The sequence below is a fragment of the Rhinoderma darwinii genome, chromosome 1 (assembly GCF_050947455.1).
Source record: "Rhinoderma darwinii isolate aRhiDar2 chromosome 1, aRhiDar2.hap1, whole genome shotgun sequence".
NCBI classification, from domain to species: domain Eukaryota; kingdom Metazoa; phylum Chordata; class Amphibia; order Anura; family Rhinodermatidae; genus Rhinoderma; species Rhinoderma darwinii.
In genome coordinates, this window is record NC_134687.1 from 482141676 (window position 1) to 482163385 (window position 21710).

Sequence of the window (21710 nt, forward strand, 5' to 3'; positions counted from 1 at the left end):
TTCAAGGGGCTTTTTACACATTTTTTGACCCGTAATTATGAGTCCCATAGACTATGGGAACATTTGGCGCACTTTACATGCCAAAGAATTTACAAGACGCTTCTTTTTTCCGCAACGCGTTTTTTAGAAACACTCTTGCGTAAGAAATTGTGTTCTATTCACTAATGGCGCGCTTTCCCATTGGTGTAAATGGGAAGCTTAAGCGTTTGACGTGCCATGTGAACCTGTCAACTGAAAAGTCATTCACCACAGGGTCTTCCCTCTTGGCTTTCATCATTCTTAGCCTTTTGGTGTGTCCTGTAGCTTCTGCCAAAAACACTCCCAAAATGGGAGCTGGACAATGCTTAGCAATTTGAAGACACCTGTTCGTGGCTTGTAGCCAAAAATAGGGAGGGGGTGAGTCTCCCTCCCACATTTACAGCAGCTGTAAGTCAGGCTGCTTTGCCTGATTCACCTTGCTGTAATTCTGGGAAGTTGGCTTGGGTGACCAACATAGGAAAATATGTAAAATTATTATTTAATTTTTAATATCTTCCTAGTGGAAGAAAAAAAAAATACAACAAAAAAACTAAAAATATAATAAAGTTAAGTCACTTACATAATTTTTTATTTTTATTTATTTGGCGACACATTCCCTTTAAATGTAGTTATTTAGGTAACTAGAATTTCGTTTTGCTAAAATTTTATTTTATGCTTTAATGGTCTATATAGTTGTTTTTTGGTACCATCAAGATTGATTGATTATTTTAGGGAACAGTAATAGGAGATTGCATAGAATGACAATTTTTTTCTGCAATGGGGCAGTGCCTTATTTAAAGAGGCTCTGTCACCAGATTTTGCAACCCCTATCTCCTATTGCAGCAGATCGGCGCTGCAATGTAGATAAGAGTAACGTTTTTTTGTTTTTTTAAACGAGCATTTTTGGCCAAGTTATGACCATTTTTATATTTATGTAAATGAGGCTTTCTAAAGTACAACTGGGCGTGTTTAAAGTTAAAGTACAACTGGGCGTGTATTGTGTATGTACATCTGGGCGTTTTTACTTCTTTTACTAGCTGGGCGTTGTGAATAGAAGTATCATCGACTTCTCTTCACAACGCCCAGCTTCTGGCAGTGCACAGACACACAGCGTGTTCTCGAGAGATCACGCTGTGACATCACTCACTTCCTGGCCCAGGTCCTGCATCGTGTCGGACGAGCGAGGACACATCGGCACCAGAGGCTACAGTTGATTCTGCAGCAGCATCAGCGTTTGCAGGTAAGTAGCTACATCGACTTTAGAAAGCCTCATTTACATAAATATAAAAATGATCATAACTTGGCCAAAAATGCTCGTTTTTTTAAAAAAAACAACGTGACTCTTATCTACATTGCAGCGCCGATCTGCTGCAATAGGAGATAGGGGTTGCAAAATCTGGTGACAGAGCCTCTTTAAGTTTTATATACCACTGGAAAGAGGATTTGTCACTTGTTTGCCTGTTATAAAACCAACATAGAGCTATGTACAGGGCCTTAACCCTTTCAGGACCAAGGTCATTTTGGCCCTTGAGGACCAGCCCCAATTTTTCAAATCTGACATGTGTCATTCTATGTGGTAATAACTCTGGAATGCTTTTGCCTATCCAAGCGAATCTGAGATTGTTTTCTCGTGACATATTGTACTTCATGTTAGTGGAAAAATGTGGTCAATAAATTCATTGCTTATTTGTGAAAAACGCTAAAATGTAAAGAAAATTTGCAAAAATTATGATTTTACTCATTTTAAATGTATCTACTTGTAAAACAGATAGTAATACCACACTAAATTATTGCTAATTAACATCCCCATATGTCTACTTTATATTTGCATCATTTTTTGAACATTATTTAATTTTTCTAGGACATTACAAGGCTTAGAACTTTAGCAGCAATTTCTGACATTTTCAAGAAAATTTCAAAAGGCTATTTTTCAAGGACCCGTTCAGTTCCGAAGTGGCTTTGAGGGCCTTATGTACTAGATAGACCCCATAAATCACCCCATTTTAAAAACTGCACCCCACAAAGTATTCAAAACAGCATTCAGAAAGTGTTTTTACCATTTAGGCGTCTCACAGGAATTAAAGCAAAGTAGAGGTGAAATTTACAAATGTCATTTTTTTTGCCGAAATTCATTTGTAATAAAAAAAAATCTGTAACACAGAAGATTTTACCAAAGAAACGCAACTCAATATTTATTGCCCAGATTCTACAGTTTTTAGAAATATCCCACATGTGGCTCTAGTGTGGTAATGGACTGAAGCACCGGCCTCAGAAGCAAAGGAGCACCTAGAGGATTTGGGGGCCTCCTTTTTTTTAGAATATATTTTAGGCACCATGTCAGGTTTGAAGAAGTCTTGTGTTGCCCAAACAGTCGAAACTCCCCAAAAGTTACATGTTTTGGAAACTACACACCTCAAGGAATTTATCTAGGGGTATATTTAGCATCTTGACCCCACAGTTCTTTTGCTATATTTATTGGAGTTTTTCTGTGAAAATGAAAATCTACTTTTCTTCTGAAAAAATATAAAACATTTTTTTTTTTACAAGGAATAAAGAATAAAAAGCAGTTTGGACCCACGGCAGAGCTCAGAAGGGAGGGAGCGCCATTTGCTTTTGGAAAGCAGATGTTACTTGGTAGTAGGGCTTATTTGTTCCGTTACAATCTGTAGCTTTCATTGCTACAATTTTAGGGTACATCACTTTTTATTCGATTTTTTGGCAAGCAAAGTAACAAAAAAAACATACATTTTGACAATGTTTTTTTTAATTTTTTTTTTTTACAGTGTTCACCGTGCGCTATAAATGACATTTTACTTTATTCTGCGGGTCAATACGATTACGGCGATACCATATGTATATAGGTTTTTTTATGTTTTGTGGCGTTTGCGCAATAAAATCACTTTTCTATAAAATTATTTATTTTTTGTGTCACCATATTCTGAGAGCCATCATTTTTTTATTTTTCAGTCAAAAAAGCTGTGCAAGGGCTTGTTTTTTGCGGGATGGGTTGTAGTTTTTATTGGTACTGTTTTGGGGTACATGCGACTTTTTGATCACTTTTTATTCTATATTTTGGGAGGGGTGATGACCAAAAAAATAGTGATTCTAGCATTGCTTTTTAATTATTTTTAGCGGTGTTCATCGTGCGGGAAAAGTAATATTATAGTTTTATCGTTTGGGTCGTTACGAACGCGGTGATACTAAATATGTGTACTTTTTTAACGATTTATTTTTTTTCCTATAATAAAAGACTTATTATAGGAAAAAAGCATTTTTTGTTTTTTCACTTTTATAAAACATTTTTATAACTTTTTTTTTAAAACTTTTTTTACTTTTAGACCTGCAGCACTGATAGCTGCTATATTACATTACACTACTTAGGTAGTGTAATGTGTTATAAACTGTCAGTGTGACGCTGAGTGTCACACTGATAGGAAGCCTATGACTCATAGGCTTCATTGCATGGCAGACCCGGAGGCCATTGTATGGCCTCCAGTTTTGCCATGCAACCGACGGCAGCACCCGCAATCGGTCCCCAGGAAAGTTGTTGTAGCAACAAACTTTACAGTTTGTTGCTACAACAAACTTTCCCTGCGATCACATGATCGGGATCTGAACCAATCAGGTCTCCGGGACCAGAGGCAAGGGTTAACAGCGCGATCTGGGTGTCAGCACTACTCTGAGTCGCCCGGATCACGCTTTTAACACCCACTGTGAATTCACGTCGGCGCTGCACAGAGCCCAGCAAGCGCCGACGTGAATTTACTGTGTGTGGTCGGGAAACAGTTAAAAATGGTGATCATATTCTCTGTACCCGAACAAATCGGTTCGGCTGTCAGAGAACAGGTTGCTGGGGAGCCGGGGACACTGACACCGCCGGCATCAGAGCGATCTCCCCAGCGCTATGAGGGCAGAAGGAGAGATCTGCAGATTCACGTCCTATCTGCACGGGGTATATGCGAATAGGACGTGAATCTACAGATTGTCAGCATGAAAGGGTTAATGGACCAATGAACTGCCACATATACAATTGACTCTGGACTCTTGGAGCCCCAGACATGAAAGTAAAAAGCCCAACATATGACGTGAAGTTGTCATTATGCCACACGTAAAACACTTAACGAGTCCATTGTTTAATCTCTTTGTAAATGTAAAGTATACCAACTAAAGATAATAATAATTAGGCAATGTGTTAAATTTTTCAATTAGGTCTACACTTGGAATGCACAAAGTTAGAGGAACCAGTTCTTTGGCTAAAAGAAGGAAAGAAAATGGGAGTTATATATGTAGCAAAGAGCCAACACTTACTACTAGTCCTATGACTAAGACTGCTGCAGAAAACCCGTACCTCCTTACAACAGAAGAGCCAATTCCTAATACAACTTATGACAAGGTATTCTGAAGGATAATTGTGTAAAGTAAGAAAAAACAATACTGTAGTCAAGTAGCTTCTGCTAATTGTAAGACCAGCGTCCTCTCACTTTCGTTTCTGCGATTTAAAATGCAGGTAAAAAAAAACTCCATGTGTTTCAAGCGTTTTTATTGGCGTTTTTTTTTTTTGTGCCATACTTTAACGCCACTGTGACCAAAAACGCTACAAAACAAGGACTTTAAAGTAACATCTAGTCGTAGTGCTTTTGTGGAAAAAATTTGCAAATAAACGCTGTGTGTAAATCTAGCCAAAAGTAAATTTAGGCTAGATTCACACGAACATTGCAGACCTTGAACATGAAAAACTGCTGTTTTCCGAGGTGCATTCGTTGTTTTACCCCTGTGGGACGCGTTATCACGCATCCCCCATAGACTAGAGTCTATGGAGGGATGCGGGAAGCGCAAAAAATAGGATATGTCCTACTTTTTCACGGACCCTTCATATTCTCCATTGAAACAACAGCCGTGTGAACGGCCCCATTGAATTACATAGGTCCATGTGACGGCCGTTGTTTCAACGGCCGTCACACAGACGTATTCTATGCTTAAGGTCTTATTGGCAGAAAATTACAGCTTGTTTAACAGGTTCTGGACTGCTCACTTTATATTTACGGCGAGCGGCCCTGAAGTCCGCCACATTATATATATATACGACGGCAGTTCAGGAGCTGCGCAATTGCGTGCACACAACCGTGCAACTTGGCTTCTGCCAACAGCCCTGGGTACTGGACAGAGATCAGGGACTAATCTGTGTGGTCCTTGATCATGTGGTCGCTGTGAGAACAAAATCACGGTGATCATAACAGTATTTGTTATTAAAAACTCTGGCTGAGAAATTCCTGCCTCTCTTTTGATCCTCCTCCTCACACTTTCTTTCTGTGTGAGGAGAAGAAGAGAAAAAGAGAGATTGGCTGTCAGAAGAAGAAAAGTTACATTTTATATAGTACAATACATTTTACACTAATTGTCTATCAATCTATCTATCAAAATTGTCTAGATAGATAGATAGATAGATAGATAGATAGATAGATAGATAGATAGATAGATAGATAGATAGATAGATAGATAGATAGATAGATAGATAGATAGGATAGATAGGATAGATAGATACTGATCAATCATTAAAACCACTGACAGATAATGTTAATAACATTGATTATCTTGTTCCAATGGCGCCTGACTGGGGGTGGGATATATTTTAGGCAGCAAATGAACGATGAGTTCTTAAAGTTGATATGTTGGAAGCAGGAAAAATGGGCAAGCGTAAGGAATTGAGCGACTTTGACAAGGGACAAATTGTGATGGCTAGACAACTAGGTCAGAGTATCTAATAAAATGGCAAGTCTTGTGGGGTGTTTCCCTTATGAAGTAGCTAGTCTGTACCAAAAATGGTCCAAAGAAGGACAAGCAGTGAACCGGCAACTGGGTCTTTGGCGCTCAGGACTCATTGATGCGCTGTGAGAGCGAAGTCTAGCCCATCTGGTCCGATCTGACCGAAGAGGTACAGTAGCACCAGTTGCCAAAAAAAATAACTGCTGGCTATGATAGAGGTGTCAGAGCACATAGTGCATTGCAGCTTTCTGTGAATGGGGCTTCGTAGCCGCCCCATACACCTTTTTTTTATTTTTGCATCATTTGGATGAACGAGTGTGTGTGCGTTTCTTACCTGGGCAAAACATAGCACCAAGATGCACTATGGGAAGATGGCAAGTAGGCGGAGGCAAAGTGATGCTCTAAACAATTTTCTGTTGAGGAACCATGGGTCCTGGCATTCATGTGGATGTTACTTTGACACATACCACCTACATAAACATTGGTGCAGACCAAGTACACCCTTCATGGCAACAGTTTTCTCCAATGGCAATGGTATCTTTCAGAAGGAAAATACACCCTGCCACACTGCAAAATTTGTTCAGGAATGGTTTAAGGAACATGATAAAGAGTTCAAGATGTTGATTTGCCAAAAAAATAGCTATCCAAATTCCGCAGATCAAAATCTGAGCGAACATCTCAGGGATGTGCTGGAAAATCAAATCTGATCCATGTAGGCCCTACCTTGCAATTTACAGGACTTAAAGGATCATTCTGCATCTAACGTCTTGGTGCCGGATATCACGAGATTTCACAAATGAAATTTTTACAGCGCAATCATTTATGGAAAAGTCCTGTAGGGTGAAAATGCTCACTACACCCCTTAATAAATGCCTTAAGGGTTGCAGTTTCCAAAATGGGGTCACTTCTCAGGCATTTCTTTTATTATTTCACATCAGAGCCTCTGCAATTGTGAACCAATGCTTTGTAAATCACCAAATTAGGCCTCAATTTTACATGGTACTCTTTCACTCCTGAGCCCTGTCAAATGTCCAGGCAAAAGATTAGGGCCACATGTAGGGTGTTTCTAATACAGGGAAACACAGCATAATAATTAGAGAGCTGTCTTGTTTTTTTAAAAATTTTGATAACATTTTTATTGGATTTTTTCAAAAACACAGTCATAATCATATAATCATACAATAATGCAATAATACAAAGACAGGAATACCAATTTTGGGCGATAATAAATACAGCCTGACAAAGTAAGCTCAATCATGAATGTTAAGTCAGTGAGGCATCAATCCAGCTGTCATCCCTGTGGGCATGTAAATACTGTTATTGCTATTGCTGGGTATCCCTGTAGACAGAATTACAGTAAATCATTTAACTAACTAACGAACGAAAACTGGAGCCTAGTGGAACAGTACACCTACCCAAGCAGCTAGTTATTGACATGGAAAAAATATATAGCTATTATGTACTTGAAACCTTCAGTGCCCCTAAAGTGCCCTTGAGGTCCTCAATCAAATACTAAGGCGATCCTGTGAATGGGCCTATGATGTCCCTTCGTTCTGAACTAGTGAAGTGATTTGTAAGAAACAGCTTCCATTTCTCAAATAATTTCTTTCCCCGTGTGTCTTTATGTTGTAAGATTCTGTTTCGATCTAGGTAGAACAATTTCCGCAACCCCCGAACAACCATACTCTGGTTTGGTACATCTGCTATCAGCCAATTCTGGAGTATACACCTCTTTGCCACCATAAATGTGGCCTGAGCCATGGGGGAAAGATGTGTCACTTCTGCTTCTTCCAGTTCTCCATCATGTTGTACATGAAATAAGACCTCCATTGGCCCCACAATACTTTTAAATTTGCCCACTTGCTGCAATAAGGATGCTATCTCCCTCCAAAACAGCTGAATATTTGCGCAGGCCCAATGGCCATGATACATGTCCGTTCTTGGGGTATTGCACCTAGGACAGGATGTTTTCCTATCTGGTTGGGATACGGAAGGGGTTAAAGTGAATGCATATATTGCTTGATGGATGATCTTCAATTGGGTTTCCCTCCAATTCTCGTTATGGACATGAGCCCTGAAATCTACCAGCCCCATTTCAATATGCTTTTCAATACCTGGCAAGCGAAACAGTTTTTCCCATCTCCCAAAGGCCTGTGCAGGGGACATCTTCAGTAGTAACGGTCTGAGAGTACGATATAGTTGTGAAATGGAGCGTCTGTGAGAGCCCGAGAATCACGAGTCAAACAAGTTAGAAGGAGCCTCATCAGCTATATCTACAAGTTTAGTTTTACAGTGAGTTAGTATTTGCAAATATTGTAAATGCTGATGCTGTACAAAATTATATCTGGTCTGAAGCTCCTGCAGGGTCAAACACCTCTTATCCTGTTCATGAAACATATCCCCCAAAGTTGCTATCCCTCCCTCTCTCCTATAACGGTTCTCATCGGTTTGTTCGTGGATCCTCGGTGTCGTCTGGGAGATGGTGCTTGGAACCCAGGCAACGCTTTGCACAACGGGTAGAGGCGGTCGGATGGATAAGCAGAAGTCAGGACAGGCAGCAGACGTCTTAACAGGTATGGCAGCAATAGGTCAAGGCAGGCGGCAGGCGTCGTAACAGGTATTCCAGCAATAGGTCAAGGCAGGCAGCAGATGTCGTAACGGGTATGGCAGCAATAGGTCAAGGCAGGCGGCAGACAGGGATATTCAAGTTCAAGCAGAGGTCAGTAACGGGAAATCCAGACAAAAGGCAGAAGGAACGGAAACAGGGAACTAGGGCACAGGGAACTCAAGGGGAACTTGGTTGAACAAGCAGGGATGGAAGGGAGGAGGAACCTTAAATAGGAAGTTCTGGGAATTAAGGCGCGCGCTGGCCCTTTAAGGCAGGACGAGTCAGCGCGCCCGCCCTCTAGTGACTGCAGCCGCACATGGAGGATGCCGACCGCGGAAGGAGGTAATGGCTGCACTCACCTGATGCCGTCCAGGGCCAGCAGAGCGTCCGGACCGGGTAAGTGGAGCTTGGGACGAGCAGCTGATGAGGGAGGGCGCCGGAACCGGAGCAGAGGACGTGGGAATGGCGGGGAACGGCGCGGCAGCCGTTACATCTCCATTTTGACAATAGTTTGTTAGATCTTCCCGCTTCAAACTCTGGGTGCTGCCATAAGGGCATATGTTTTGAGATACGGTAAGAAAGATTATAGAGAGCTGTCTTGTTATGGTGGCACAAGCTGGGCACCACATATTGGCATATCTGTGGAAAAAAATCCCATTTTCACTCTGCAACAACGAGTGCACACTAATTTCTGCAAAACACCTGCGGGGTTAACATGCTCACTACACCCCTAGGTAAATACTTTGAGGGGTGTAGTTTCCAAAATGTGGTCACTTCTGGGGAGTTTCCACAGTTTTGGTCCCACACGGGCTTTGCAAATGCGACATAGCACCCAGAAACCAATCCAGCAAAATCTACACTCCAAAAGCCAAATGCTGCTCCTTCCCTCCTGAGCCCTGCTGTGTGCCCAAACAGCAGTTTATGACCACATATGGGGTATTGCCGTACTCGGGAGAAATTGCTTTACAAATGTTGGGGTTCTTTTTTGCCTTTATTTGTTGAGAAAATGAACAATTTTGAGCTAAAGTTACGTCTTATTGAAGAAAAGGGATTGTTTTTTATTTTCACTGCCCAATTCTATAAAAAAAACAAAAAAAAACCTGTGTGGTCAAAATGCTCACTACACCCCTAGATAAATTCCTCAAGGAGTGTAGTTTCCTAAATGGAACCACTTTTTGGGCGTTTTCATTGTTTTGTCCCCTCAGGGGCCTTGCAAATGCGACATGGCCTCCGCAAACCACTTCTGCTAGCACTCTTTCCCTTCTAAGGGTATGTTCACACGGCCTATTTTCGGCCGTTTTTCGGGCCGTAAACGGCAGAAAAACCGGAAGCAGAACGCCTCCAAACATCTACCCATTGATTGCGATGGGAAAAATGGAGTTCTGTTCTGATGGGCCGTTTTTTTTACGTGGCCGTTTTGAAAAACGGCCGCGTAAATAAACGGCTGCGAAAAAGAAGTGCAGGACACTTCTTGGGATGTTTTTGGAGCCGTTTTTCATTGACTCCAAAAACGGCCGTAAAAAAAGCTGCGAAAAACACCGCGAAAATCGCGAGTGGCTTAAAAAACGCCTGAAAATCAGGAGCTGTTTTCCCTTGAAAACAGCTCCGCATTTTCAGACGTTTTTGAGTTTGCATGTGAACATACCTTTAGTGTGTCCAAACAGCCGTTTATGACCACATGTGGGTTATTGTATTACTCGGCAGAAATTGCTTTACAAATTTAGCTTTTTCTCCTTTAGTCCTTGTGGAAATGAGAAAAAATTAGCTAAACCTATATTTTCTTTGAAAAAATTTTGATTTTAATGTTCACGGCCTAATTACAATAATTTCTGCAAAAAAACCTGTGCGGTCAAAATGCTCATTATACCTCTAGATAATTTCCTTAATGGGTGTAGTTTCCAATATGGGGTCACTTGTGGGGGGTTTCCACTGTTTTGGCCCCTTTAGGGGCTTTGCAAATGTTACATGGCCTCATTAAACCATTCCTGCTAAATTTGAGCTCCAAAAGCCAAATGGCGCTCTTTCCCTTCTAAGCCCTGCCGTGTGTCCAAACAGCCGTTTATGACCACATGTGGGGTATTGTTTTACTCAGGAGAAATTGCTTTACAAATTTTGTGGTGGTTTTTCTCCTTCAGTCCTTGTGGAAATGAGAAAAAATTAGCTAAACCTACGTTTTCTTTGGAAAAAATGTAGATTTTAATTTTTACGGCCTACTTCCAATAATTTCTGCAACAAACCTGTGGGGTCAAAATGCTCAAAACCCCTAGATAATTTCCTTGAGGTGTGTAGTTTCCCAAATGGGGTCACTTTTGGGGGATTTCCACTCTTTTGGCACCGCAAGAGCCCTTCAAACCTGACATGGTGCCTAAAATATATTTTAATAAAAAGAAGGCCCCAAAATCCACAAGGTGCTCCCTTGCATCTGAGCCCATTGCTTCTGAGCTTCTTACCACACTAGGGCCACACGTGGGATATTTTCTAAATCTGCAGAACCTGGGCAATAAATATTGAGTTGCATTTCTCTGGTAAAACCTTCTGTGTTACAATAAAATGGATTAAAAATGAATTTCTGCAAAAATAAACTTTCTAAATGCTGTTTTGAATACTTTGAGGCGTGAAGTTTTTAAAATGGGGTGACTTATTGGGTGGTTCTAATATATAAGGCCCTCAAAGCCACTTCACAACTGAACTGGTCCCTGAAAAAATAGCCTTTTTACATTTTCTTGAAAATGTGAGAAATTGCTGATAAAGTTCTAAGCTAGAACGTCCTAGAAAAATAAAAGGATGTTTAAAAAATGATGCCAATCTAAAGTAGACATATGGTGGATGTTAATTATTAAAAATTTTGTGTGGTATAACTGCCTGTCTCACAAGCAGATACATTTAAATTTAGAAAAATTCAATTTTTTAAAATTTTTCACAAAATGTTAGTGTTTTTCACAATTAAATACTGAATGTATCGAGCAAATTTTGCTAATAACATAAAGTCCAATGTGTCACGAGTAAACAATCTCTGAATCGCTTGGATAGGTAAAAGCATTTCGTAGTTATTACCACATAAAGTGAAACAATGTAATTTGAAAAATTAGGCTCTGTCAGGAAGGTCAAAAGTGGCCAAAGCGGAAAGGGAAACCTACGGTTTCCGTTTGTTCCAGTTTGGTTTCCGTACATGGGTTCCCCTGACGGAAAGCTCAGAAAAAACCCATGCACTGAGCCCCAACGCACATGTGAATGAAGCCTTATAGAGTTTATAAGGAGGTTAGATTGTTGAGAGAAAAAAAAAAGAAAAAAAATTTGTTGGCGTTGCTAGCTTAGGTTTATTTACTTTCATTAGGGTATAATATTACATAGTTACATAGTTGCATAGTTAGTATGGCTGAAAAAAGACACTTGTCCATCAAGTTCAACCAAGGGACGGGAAAAGGGAAGGAAAAAATTTCTACACATAGGAGCTAATACTTTTTTGTTCTAGGAAATTATCTAACCCTTTTTTAAATCCATCTACTGTCCCTGCTGTGACCAGCTCCTGCGGTAGGCTATTCCATAGATTCACAGTTCTCACAGTAAAGAAGGCTTGTCGCCTTTGCAGGTTGAACCTTTTTTTCTCCAGACAGAGGGAGTGCCCGCTTGTTTTTTGAGGGGGTTTTACATGGAACAGGATTTCCCCATATTTTTTGTATGTGCCATTAATATATTTATATAAATTAATCATGTCCCCCTTTAGTCGTCTTTTTTCAAGGCTAAATAGGTTTCATTCTTTTAATCTTTCCTCATAACTTAAATTCTCCATGCCCCTAATTAGCTTCATTGCTCTTCTTTGTATTTTTTCCAACTCCAGGGCATCCTTTCTATGAACTGGAGCCCAGAACTGAACTGCATATTCTAGATGAGGCCTCACTAATGCTTTGTAAAGTGGCAATATTACATCCCTGTCCCGCGAGTCCATGCCTCTTTTAATACACAACAATATCCTGCTGGCCTTTGAAGCAGCTGATTGACACTGCATGCTGTTATTTAGTTTAGGATTTACAAGTACACCGAGGTCCTTCTCAACAAGTGAATCCGCCAGTGTAGCTCCCCCTAGGACATATGACGCATGCAGGTTGTTGGTACCCAGATGCATAACTTTACATTTATCTACATTAAACTTCATCTGCCAAGTGGATGCCCAAACACTTAGTTTGTTTAAATCTGCTTGCAATTCACGAACATCTTCCATAGACTGAACTATATTACATAGCTTGGTGTCATCTGCAAAAATAGAAATAGTGCTATTAATCCCATCCTCTATATCATTAATAAATAAGTTGAATAATAGTGGTCCCAGCACTGAACCCTGGGGTACACCACTTATTACCGGGGACCATTCAGAGTAGGAATCATTGACCACAACTCTCTGGATACGGTCCTTGAGCCAATTCTCAATCCAATTACAAACTATATTTTCTAAACCTATAGTCCTTAATTTACCCATTAGGCGTCTATGGGGGACAGTGTCAAATGCCTTTGCAAAGTCCAAAAACACTATATCCACAGCGGCCCCTCTGTCTAGGCTTCTGCTCACCTCTTCATAAAAACAGATTAGGTTAGTTTGACAACTTCTGTCCTTAGTAAAACCATGCTGGCTGTCACTTATAATACTATTTTTTGTCACATAATCCTGTATATAGTCCCTCAATAGCCCCTCAAACATTTTCCCCACGGTGGATGTTAAAGAGGCTCTGTCACCAGATTCTCAAATCCCTATCTCCTATTGCATGTGATCGGCGCTGCAATGTAGAGAACAGTAACGTGTTTTTTTTTGGCCAAGTTATGAGCTATTTTATATATATATATGCAAATGAGCTTTGAAATGGACAACTGGGCGTGTTTTTATTCGTATGTCCAACTGGGCGTGTATTGTGTTTTTAACTGGGCGTGTTTACTTGTTTTACTAACTGGGCGTTGTGGAGAGAAGTGTATGATGCTGACGAATCAGTGACCAATAAACATCATGCACTCCTCTCCATTCATTTACACAGCAGCATCGTTCTTACTAGAACGATGTGCAGCCACATACACAAGTGTCCTGATAATGAATACACATGACCTCCAGCCTGGACGTCATGTGTACTCAGAATTCTGACACTACTGAATCCTTTCTGTGAGATTTCCAGCAAGGGAAACAAAATCTCGTTTACCTCGTAATCTCGCGAGATTACGCGCGGCTTGCTGTAGATTTACAGCCCAGTCATGTGAAGAGTCCAGCCATGTTTTAGCAACACCAACTATATCTATATTTTCTTCCAGTACCAAGGCCTCCAGCTCCCCCATTTTGCTTGCTAGACTTCTGGCATTTGTGAACATACACTTTAACTTGCCTTTCAGTTTTTCACTTTTATTATCAGAAATGTGATTTGACATTATTTGGGCATTTTTATTTACACTGCTGTTTTGTAACAAAAGGATCTCCTTATCCTGTTGTCTAGTCCTCTCCCCACATTCTGTTTCTCCCCCCACCAATATAGTCTGACCCCTCTCTAACCTGGCTACCCCTTTTTTTTCTACATTGACCTCCCTCCTCAGCCCTAGTTTAAATACTCCACCAACCCAGCTAGAATTCTCTCCCCCAGCACAGCGGACCCCCTTCCATTTAGGTGCAAATCATCTGCAGAATACAGTTTGTACCCAATGAAAAGTCAGCCCAGTGCTCTAGGAACCCAAAGCCTTCTCCTCTACACCAAGACTTAAGCCATGCATTTAACTCCCTGAGTTCCCGCTGTCTTTCCTGTGATGCGCATGGCACAGGCAGTATCCCTGAGAATACAACCTTGGAGGTCCTTCCCTTCAGCTTGTAGCCTAGTTCTTTAACATTATTCTTAAGGCTCCTCCACCTACCATTTATTCTGTCGTTGGTACCGACATGGACCACGACAGCTGGATCATCACCAGCCCCTCCCAGCAATTTGTCCACCCGTTCCACCACATGCCGAACCCTGGCACCAGGGAGACAGCAAATCATTCGGTTGAGGTGGTCTTGGCGACAAATTATTCTATCCGTCTTCCTGATTATAGAATCCCCTACGACTATCAATTGCCTTGGCTTACCTGCATTACCATCCCGCCGACTACTAGCTGGGCTGTTCTCCCGGCTGTTAGGGAGATCAGTATCCACTAGGGCTGCCATTTCTGAGACTGACACCCTCGCATCATCACCCAACTTGGCAATTTTGCTTGGAATGTCAGAAACAGGATTGGCCTTCCTTTTCTTGGACCCCTTTCTACTGCCCCTAACTACATCAACCCAGCTACTTGCATGATCCTGCTCACCCATGTCTTCACCCTCCAGTTCTAACCCACTAACTGCATGCTCCGTGAGCAGCATGCTTCGCTCAAGATTGTCTATCGCCCTCAGTGTTGCATTTTGCTCCTCCAGATCTCTAATGCGAGCTTCCAGGTGACCAACATGCTCACATCTGCCACAGAGGTATTCACCCTGGAACTCCGGCTCCAGTCGTGCATACATATGGCAAACTGTGCACTGAAGAAAACCTCCAATCTTGCTGGCCATTATCCCAGTTACAAAAAAACAGCGAACAGTTGTTAATGCAAAAAGAAAAGAAGAGTACTTACTGGGGCTTTAACTCCTCTTTTTAACTCCGGTTTTTGTAACTCCACTTGATATACAAACCACTTGTTTTACAAGCCCACAGAGCAGGCTCTACAGAGTTTGTACCCCATTTAACGTGCTAGTGAGAGATTAGAGTTTTAGTTGTATTTTAGGGCAGGGCCAGCTCCAGACTCATCTAGGGCCTTGGGCAACACAGACTTAGTGGACCCCTTTGCGGGTTAACTGACGGCGGCAGTAAAATGGCAAAAAAAGTCACTATGTGCCCCCATATAGCAGTTAGGCCTTGATTATGTACCCCCATAAATTTAGTGCCCACTTTAGATAGTGCCACACAGCCCCCCTCCCGTAGTACTACACAGCCCCCTCTCAGGTAGTGCCACACAGCCCCCCTCCTAGGTAGTGCCACACAGCCCCCCCCACCCAGTTAGTGCCACACAGCCCCCCTCCCACATAGTCCCACACAGCCCCCCTCCCATGTAGTGCCACACTGCCCCCCTCCCACATAGTCCCACACAGCCCTCCTCCCACGTAGTACCACACAGCCTCCCTCCCCGGTACTGCCACACAGTGCCTCCCTCCCTCATAGCGCCACACAGCCACCCTTTCAGGTAGTGCCACACAGCCCCCCCTTTCAGGTAGTGCCACACAGCCCCCCTCCCAGGTAGTGCCACACAGCTCGCCTCCCTGATAGTTCCACACAGCCCCCCTGGTAGTGCCACACAGCTCCCCTCCCTGTAGGTAGCACCTTTGGGGCTCCCTCTAAGAGTGGAATCCCCAACCAGAGCATTGCCAATGCTCTGGCCAGGAATTCCGCTCCAGGAGGAGCCCTGACGTCACTGTTTATATATGGACAGTGATGTCAGGAGCAACCCCAGAGCCATAGTATTGGGCAGAGCACTACTAGCACTCTGACTAGGACTCCTGCTCTGCTCCCCTGACATCATCGTCCATATATGGATAGTGATGTCCGTGCAGAGCTGAAGTTCTGGGCAGAGCACTAACAAAGATTCTGCTCCGGCTCTGGGGCTTTCCCAGAGACGGAGTCCCAGAGCAGAGCCGCTTCTAGCGCGCTCCATCCTTCTCTCCTCCTGGCATCACGGTCCATATATGGACACTCATCACGGTCCATATATGGACAGCGATGTCAGGGGCAACCCCAGAGCCGGAGTCCCTGGCAGAGCGCTATTAGCACTCTGCCTGGGAGTCTGTAGCCTAGTAAATGGCAGAGTAGGGAGATATCTCCTGGCTCTGCCATAGCGTGCAATAGTTTCTGCGTCCTAAGGATGCAGATACTTTTGAATGTGGTGTCGCTACCGCTGTAGCAGCCATAGCGGCTGCTAGCGGGGCCACCGGGCATGGGGGAACTCGTGATGGCAGGTGGCACAGGCCCCCTCATGCCGCGGGCCCGGTAGCAGCCGCTATAGCTGCTACAGTGGTAGTTACGCTGCCTCTTAAACAGGGGCTCCCTCTAGAAGCGGAATCCCATCAGCAACACTCTGGCCGGGGATTCCACTCTAGAAGGAGCCATGATGGGTGAGTCAGCACCCGACGGCCGAGTGGGCCCCTTCAAAGGGTAGTGAGCCCTGGCACTTGCCCGGTTTCGCCGGGGTGCTGACACCGGCCCTGGTCGGAATTTTCAATATCTGTATATTAATTCTCTTCCTTCCATACTTTTGGACACAGCAGAAGCAATGTAGCTGGGTTCAAGACACTACAATGTTAGATAATAACATGTGAAAATGCAAGGAGTGAGGTTTCATACTTAGTGAGTCTAGTCTAGCACCACCACTGGTGAAGACACCTCATCCCTGGCATTTCCATCAGTAAACATTTGTATATACTCATTTAAAGTCCATAACACTGTTACGGTGGTTAAACTCCTTAGACATATGTTAAACCAAAAAGTGAATAAATTAGGAGCCTGAAGACCAAAAGGATAGGCATATATAAAATATAAATATTTTATTTAATTAAATATTTTAAAACAGAAACATGAATGTTACATACAATGTAAATAAGCACATAAGCAGAATGTATCAAAGAACAATGGTATCAACAAAATACAAAGCTATATTTAATAGACTTGGGTAAGTGTACATTGGATATTGTCCATAGCATGAAACAATCCTGATTGATGCACAGATATATATATAAAAAGAAATGAAGGCGTTGGTCTGTGCTGCACAGCCAGCCACATTTGAGTATGCAAGGAAAAATTAAATCACATGCAAACAGTAAATACTCAATAACCTACAAAAGCGATGTTATATATCTGTTGAGTGATATGGCATCATATACTGGACATGATATACTGAATAGTAACTTTTAATCAGTAACAATGCAACTTACTTGTCTTTCAAAGAGGTTTGTTAGAGCGAATGTACTGCGCCTCGACGCGAGTTTCTCTAGGTATTCCTCAGGAGGTGCCTCCTGAGGAATACCTAGAGAAACTCGCGTCGAGGCGCAATACATTCGCTCTAACAAACCTCTTTGAAAGACAAGTAAGTTGCATTGTTACTGATGTATATCTACAGTTAAAAGTTACTATTCAGTATATCACGTCCAGTATATGATGCCATATCACTCAACAGATATATAACATCGCTTTTGTAGCTTATTGAGTATTTACTGTTTGCATGTGCTTTATTTTTTCCTTGCATACTCAAATGTACCTGGCTGTGCAGCACAGACCAACGCCTTTATTTCCTTTTATATATACACTACCGTTCAAAAGTTTAGGGTCACTTAGAAATTTCCTTTTTTTTTAAAGAAAAGCACTGTTTTTTTTCAATGAAGATAACATTAAATTAATTAGAAATACACTCTAAACATTGTTAATGTGCTAAATGACTATTCTAGCTGCAAACATCTGGTTTTTAATGCAATATCTACATAGGTGTATAGAGGCCCATTTCCAGCAACCATCACTACAGTGTTCTAATGGTACATTGTGTTTGGTAACTGTGTTAGAAGGCTAATGGATGATTAGAAAACACTTGAAAACCCTTGTGCAATTATGTTAGCACCGCTGTAAACAGTTTTGCTGTGTAGAGGAGCTATAAAACTGACCTTCCTTTGAGCTAGTTGAGAATCTGGAGCATTACATTTGTGGGTTCGATTAAACTTTCATGTGAAACTCGACAGTCTATTCCTGTTCTTAGAAATGAAGGCTATTCCATGCGAGAAATTGCCAAGAAGCTGAAGATTTCCTACAACGGTGTGTACTACTCCCTTCAGAGGACAGCACAAACAGGCTCTAACCAGAGTAGAAAGAGAAGTGGGAGGCCCCGCTGCACAACTGAGCAACAAGACAAGTACATTAGATTCTCTAGTTTGAGAAATAGACGCCTCACAGGTCCTCAACTGGCAGCTTCATTAAATAGTACCCGCAAAACGCCAGTGTCAACGTCTACAGTGAAGAGATGACTCCGGGTTGCTGGCCTTCAGGGCAGAGTGGCAAAGAAAAAGCCATATCTAAACAATTGCCAACTGAAACTCTCATCCCCCTTCTCTCAGACCCATTCTTGCCGAACTATGAGTCTCAGCAAGACAAAATGCTAAAAGAAACTAAGACTCTGCTGTATTTATGACACTTCTATGGGGTATGTGGACCTACTAGGCCGCTCCGCCGTAGCGGAGTAGCAGCTTGCCAAACAAAAGTTAATAACAGTCTCTAGGACAAGAGTACCTGGATAGATGATATGGCAAACACTCAGCGTGGCAGACAAGTGGCATAGCAACACGTGGCATGGCACACACTTGGCACAGATGACTCTTGGCACAGATGACACTCTCGACTCCGAACACTAGATAACGTACTGGACCAAACACAATTATGGGATACAGGAAACAGGAACACTGGATACAGGATACAACTAAGGGACCATTTGCAAAGAGTAACATGGGCAGACACAACAACGCTCAGGCAAGGAGAGGAAGGGCAGTGCCCTTTTTAAAGCCCAGGGTGCAATGGGATTGGGGAACATTGCACAGGTGCGCACGCTGGCCCTTTAAGGCCGGGAGTGAGCGCACGTGCACCCTACAGGACACAGAGGGGAGCTACAGCTGTGTGTCCCTACGTCTCTGGGAGGGAGACGCCAACAAGAAGAAAGTGTCCTGTGGTTGCAGCTGCCGGTAAGTAGTAAGAGAAACTACTTGATGAGAGCTGGGGCATTAATGTTCTCTACTGGCTCCCAAGACCTCCACTAAGGACCAAACCCTTTCCAGTCTTTCCAGTCTACCAGATAGAAAGTCTTTCCTCCTACCCTCTTGTAGTCCAGGATTTCCTTCACCTTGAAGATGTCAGAAGAACCGCTGGGAGAAACTGTAGAACCAGGAGATTTGCTGTAGCGATTAAGGACCACAGGCTTTAAGAGGGAAACATGGAACGTGTTGGGGATTTTGAGACTAGGAGGCAGCCGAAGCTTATAGGACACAGGGTTTATTTGTTGTAGCACCTCGAAGGGACCGAGAAACCTGGGAGCGAATTTGTGGGAAGGGATCTTTAGACGAATGTTCCTTGAAGAGAGCCAGACCTTGACTCCGGGGATAAACTGAGGAGGAACCCTTCTCTTCTTATTGGCATATTTTTTCATGCGATCAACTGCCTGAAGACGCGTGGACTTGGATTGCTGCCAGATTTTAAGAAAAGTACCGAATGAAGAATTTGCTGCAGGCACTTGAGACATATCTGACTTTCCATCCCCAATAGAGTAGTTGCGCTGTGCAGGAGAGAAGAGTTTTGTGAAGAATCCGCAAGATACTGCCTTACCCTTAGATTTCTTTTGAAGCAGGAATGCTCCAGCACAAATAGAAGAGACATCAACCACCACGGAAAACTGTCGAGTAACATCAGGCTTTTGAGGTTGGATAATGCTGACTCTGCCTCAGGGGTCCAGTCCTTAGCGTTCACTCCCTTTCTGGTAAGAGTTGAGATGGGAGCAGTAAAATTTGGGATGAACTAACGATAAAAATTAGCGAATCCAAGAAATTTCTGCGTAGCTCTGAGACCCAGAGTACATGGCCACTCCAAGACAGACTTCACCTTTTCTGGATCCATTTGAAGACCACTTTTGAAGACAATATAGCCCAGGAAGGGCAAGGACCTCTTTTCAAATACGCAATTCCAGTTTCTTGTAAAATGTATTCCGCCTTAGCCGCAACAACACTTGGCGTACCTGCTTCCGATGCGTCATCAGATCGGGTGAGTAGATCAAGATGTCGTATAGATACACCACCACACAGACATACAGAAGTTCACGGAAGATGTCGTTCACGAACTCTTGGAACACTGCTGGAGTGTTACACAGTCCAAGGGGCATGACAAGATACTCATAGTGACCTTCTCGGGTGTTAAATGCCGTTTTCCATTCGTCACCCTTGCGTATACGAATCAGGTTATAGGCCCAGCGTAGATCCGGCTTAGTGAAAACCTGGGCTTCACAAATCCTGTCGAAGAGCTCCAAGATAAGCGGCAAGGGGTACTTGTTTTTTTACCGTGACTTGGTCTAACTCACGGTAGTCAATGCACGGTCTGAGTGACCCATCCTTTTTTCGACGAAGAAGAATCGTGCTCTGGCTAGTGAAGAAGACTTCCTGATCAACCCTCTCAACAGGTCTTCCTTGACACACTCTGACATGGCCTGGGTTTCAGGCAAGGAAAGCGGGTAGACCCGTCCACGAGGGACTAAGGCTCCAGGGAGCAACTCTATAGGACAGTCATATGGACGATGAGGAAGAAGGACCTCTGCCTCCTTACTGAAGACTTCAGTGTAGCTGGCATACTGTGGAGGAAATCCAGAGAGTGACTGAGGTAATGAAGAAAAGACGGGACAAACCTGAGGCAGGAATGCGTTGCAGACATTGGGGACCCCACTGGAGGACCTCTCCATAATTCCAATCGAGGACTGGGGCATGCTGGCGGAGCCATGGCAATCCCAGCAGGAGATGGTTAATAGCTTTAGTTAAGACATAGAAGGCAATTAGCTCTGAATGAAGAACTCGTATCTGTAGTCTTAGTGGCTTAGTAATAGAGAGAATAGGGTCCGGCAGGGGCTGTCCATTACATAAAGCGACCTCAATGGGTTTCTCCACAGTGGCCAAGAGAAGACGGTCTACCAGGTCCTGCTGGAGAAAATTTGCACTCACTCCAGAATCCAAGTAAGGAGGCACACTGTGCCATCCTTCACTGGTGGCAATTGACACAAGAATAGACAGTTTGGGAGAGAATTTTGTGGTTGAGGGAGATTCAACTAGGATTGTCTCTCCAATCAAGCCTAGGTGCTGGAGTTTCCCGGCTTTTGCGGGGATTGGCGCACGAAATGTCCCTTGTGGCCACATTACAGACAAAGTACAGTCGATCGTCTGTGCTGCTGTCCCTGATCGGACAGTCGGAGTCTATCTACCTGCATAGGCTCCTCCGGAGGTGCAGCAGAACAGGGCAGTAGTGGCCTTTGAAATTTTGCTGCCAGTCGACGAGATCTCCTCTCTCGGCGGACTTCCAGAGTGCGCTTTTGGATCCTCATATCGATCCGTGTTGCCAGAAGTATTAGGGCATCCAAGATAGCAGGAAGCTCTCGAGCTGCCAGTTCATCCTTTATATGAGGAGCAAGGCCCTGCCAGAGAGTCGCTATCAAGGCCTCATTATTCCTAGCCAGCTCCGCTGCCAGCATGCGGAAGGAGATGGCATACTCCACATACAGTTGACTTCTC

General features: G+C 43.1%; 1 protein-coding gene across 3 annotated transcripts in view; it reads left to right on the forward strand.

The window, feature by feature from the left end:
* RAD9B (RAD9 checkpoint clamp component B) overlaps positions 1-21710 on the forward strand; it is a 255599-nt gene that overhangs the window by 197530 nt on the left and 36359 nt on the right. For all 3 annotated transcript variants that reach the window (XM_075834597.1, XM_075834607.1, XM_075834587.1), the window contains one exon: positions 4228-4411. In XM_075834597.1, the coding sequence (XP_075690712.1) occupies positions 4228-4411 (184 nt within the window). The remainder of the gene's footprint in view (positions 1-4227; positions 4412-21710) is intronic.